General features: G+C 40.4%; 1 protein-coding gene across 1 annotated transcript in view; it reads right to left on the minus strand.

Moving 5' to 3' along the window:
- Positions 1-1737, minus strand: part of ptprz1b (protein tyrosine phosphatase receptor type Z1b) — a 65847-nt gene extending 64110 nt beyond the window's left edge. Inside the window, exon 1 of the mRNA XM_061080322.1 lies at positions 1615-1737. Within this exon, the coding sequence (XP_060936305.1) occupies positions 1615-1737 (123 nt within the window). The remainder of the gene's footprint in view (positions 1-1614) is intronic.
- Between the last annotated feature and the right edge of the window lie 1240 nt (positions 1738-2977).

Below are 2977 nucleotides of genomic sequence, written 5' to 3' on the forward strand. Positions count from 1 at the left end.
TTATCTTTCAAATGTTCTTTTTTGATCATCACATCGATCTCATAATTTGTTTAGGAGCATTTGTTTTTTGTGTGTTTGACAGTGTGTGCATGTGAGTGTGTCTGAACCCCTGTTGCCATGACAATGGATGCTGTTCCTGAGTTGACAGTGATATTGACTTCCAGCGGTGGCAACTGGAGGTCAGTATCCTGGACGACACTGGGCTGACAAATACCGCTCGATGTGTGTGTGTGTGTGTGTGTGTGTGTGTGTGTGTGTGTGTGTGTGTGTGTGTGTGTGTGTGTGTGTGAGTGTGTGTGTGTGTGCGCACATGTGACATATGCTGTCAGTTCTCAATGCCTGCTGTGGAGCAATGCAGCTCTTTGTGTAGGCTGAACAATGTATTGAAAATGTATCCTGATATCACCGATATCAACATGTGCGATACACACATCGCAAAAGACTGCTTGAACTGCGGAAGATGTAGTTCCATGTGTTATGCATTCACGCTCTGAGTGTCAATATATTTGGCCAATCAGATGGATCCCCGCTGCCCTAGATAATAAATTAAAGATATTCAGATCATTGACAGGTTTTCTGTCAATAAATCATTGTCGGAGGAGGAGAATAGAGTAAGAACAGAGAATTGCGAGGCGTCTCTATCAAATCTTGCTGTGCCGCCTCCTGATTAAATTCTACAGTTTGTACCAGGTCGAATTCATCACTATTAGTGGTTGATTATATAAAAGTATTGCGTAGCATATTTATGATCCTGGAACCTGAGGGGAAAGTACACCGACTCCGCTGCTCTCCCTCTCTGCTGACGTCTCTCGCGCGCTACAGTTTATATGTTGATTTGATTGAAATGACGCCACAACATCAACATCGATCATCGCATAATGATCGATAGTTTTCTTAATGAGGTCAACCTTTCTTCACAGCAACACCGTCAGTGGACTTAGTGGAGCAGTGCATGGCTCCCTGGGTGTTTGCCCCAGACTAGGTGCTGTGAGCTGTCCATGGTCCCTGTGATAAAACCACGTTGTTGGAATGAAAATAATGCTTTAGATTTTCTTACATTGTCTGCATAGACCACTTCCTGTATGGGGTCTAGGTTCCACCACAGATCCTCAAGTCATATGACTCACCTGAGTCAATAGAGAACAATCCCAGCTGAAGGTATTCAGATGATTCTGGCGAGTTCAATAATCAGTTTCTCCAGTCACAGCCGGACTCTTCCTCTTTATCCTCTTCCTCTTTTGCCCTGTAAACAAACACAAAGATGTCAGACTCTCCATCGGTCAGCAGCTGCAGTGACCTTGCTGAATAATGTGGCTACAAAATAATGTGAACATGTATGAGTTGACTGTGAGTCATAATAACTGTCATAATTATATTATATTAGAAATTATCATTTCCAATTTAGATTCGTTCACTGGTCACGTGACAGTAAATACAAATCATTCAAGAACAAAACTTAGTGAGTCACAGTGTCAAGAGTTACAAAGGAACAATTTAGAAGTGCTGTCTCAGACACTGATCAATAGATGACGGCACAACGCTTGTGAATCTTTAATCAAACTGTGGTGAAGTTTGTATGACACTGACTTAAACATACAGAATAAAGACACCTACTCTCTGTCCAATGAGTCTGTTGACAGATGCACAGTCGGAGGTTTCAAGCTCGGCCACAACTTTTGGCCTCTGTTCCTTGCGGTAAATCATGAAGGCGTTTTGTGGCTTCTTAACATACGGCATGTTCTCGGGGTCCGGCTGTTGGTAAATCTTTCTCTTTCTATGGGAAAACATTAAAAAAAAGAGGCAGAGATACATTTCTTTGTGAAACTGTGATCAAGGACACAAACTATAAAGTTGACAAGGATCTTGGAACATAAATAAGAAATAATTATATGAAATATAAGGTGAGTGTGATTAGATTTTGAGTCTGGCTTTGTTGTGGTCAGACACAGATGATGAACAAGGCAGGTGGACTTACTTTAGAGGGGGGCAGATCGCTGGAGCATCATCACGTACAACAGGAGCTGTATTGTCCTGATAATAGTAGATCCAGTCTCCATTCCTACATAGACACAATCAGGGAGACCCATTAGCTGAGTGAACATGTGGGTTGGAAGATACACACAAAGGCTCACAGTTGTGTGTTTGTTTGCATTTCTGTTGGTGATACTTACACAAATCCAAAATGAACCAGGTTGTTCCCAAGGTCCTGAGACTGCGGTCAAGCCAGCCGACACTCACGTCTCTGCAGCCGACATAGAAATTCTACTGCGCGCATATACTGACATTTATGGTAAACGCATCAAAAGCGTTTTTTCAAAACAATTTGACATGGAGCATACACAAAATGCATAATTGAAATGGATTGGATTATATTCACAAGAAGTATATATCGTCTCACGTGTCATTTTATGAATAGCATTTTTACTTTATCAATTTAGAGATTTTACTAAATAAATGTCACACATTTTTGGCGTCAAGTAGCTAATTTCTGGATATTTCAAGGTACTGTGAAAACACTTCCAGAGAGAGACTTATATGCCTGTGTTCAGGACCTCTCTGACTACCTACATACTGAATATCAAACATATTTACTGTATAGATTAAGAGATTTTTAAAAGTAAAGTCCAACAATGTACAATCAAATCAGTTAATTCCTGGATATTTCAAAGTTCTATAAAAACACTTTGCTCAATAAGTTCAGAGTGAGACTGATATGCCTGTGTTCAGGACCGCTCTGACTACCTACATACTGAAGATCAAACATATTTACTGTATAGATTTTATGTGTAGTGTAAAGGGGTACCCCAATCTAACCTCAGCATTATCCCTATAAAAGGATAAGATAATAAACTAAAAGCTAGACACAAATAACAAACACAAAGAGATCTTTCACAAGTCTTTCACGCTGCGACCAAAAGAAATGGAAAATATCGCTGTTGGACAGTTACAGATTCCCAGAAAGGGGACTAGTCATAGA

This window comes from Limanda limanda, chromosome 1 (assembly GCF_963576545.1).
Source record: "Limanda limanda chromosome 1, fLimLim1.1, whole genome shotgun sequence".
Classification (NCBI taxonomy): domain Eukaryota; kingdom Metazoa; phylum Chordata; class Actinopteri; order Pleuronectiformes; family Pleuronectidae; genus Limanda; species Limanda limanda.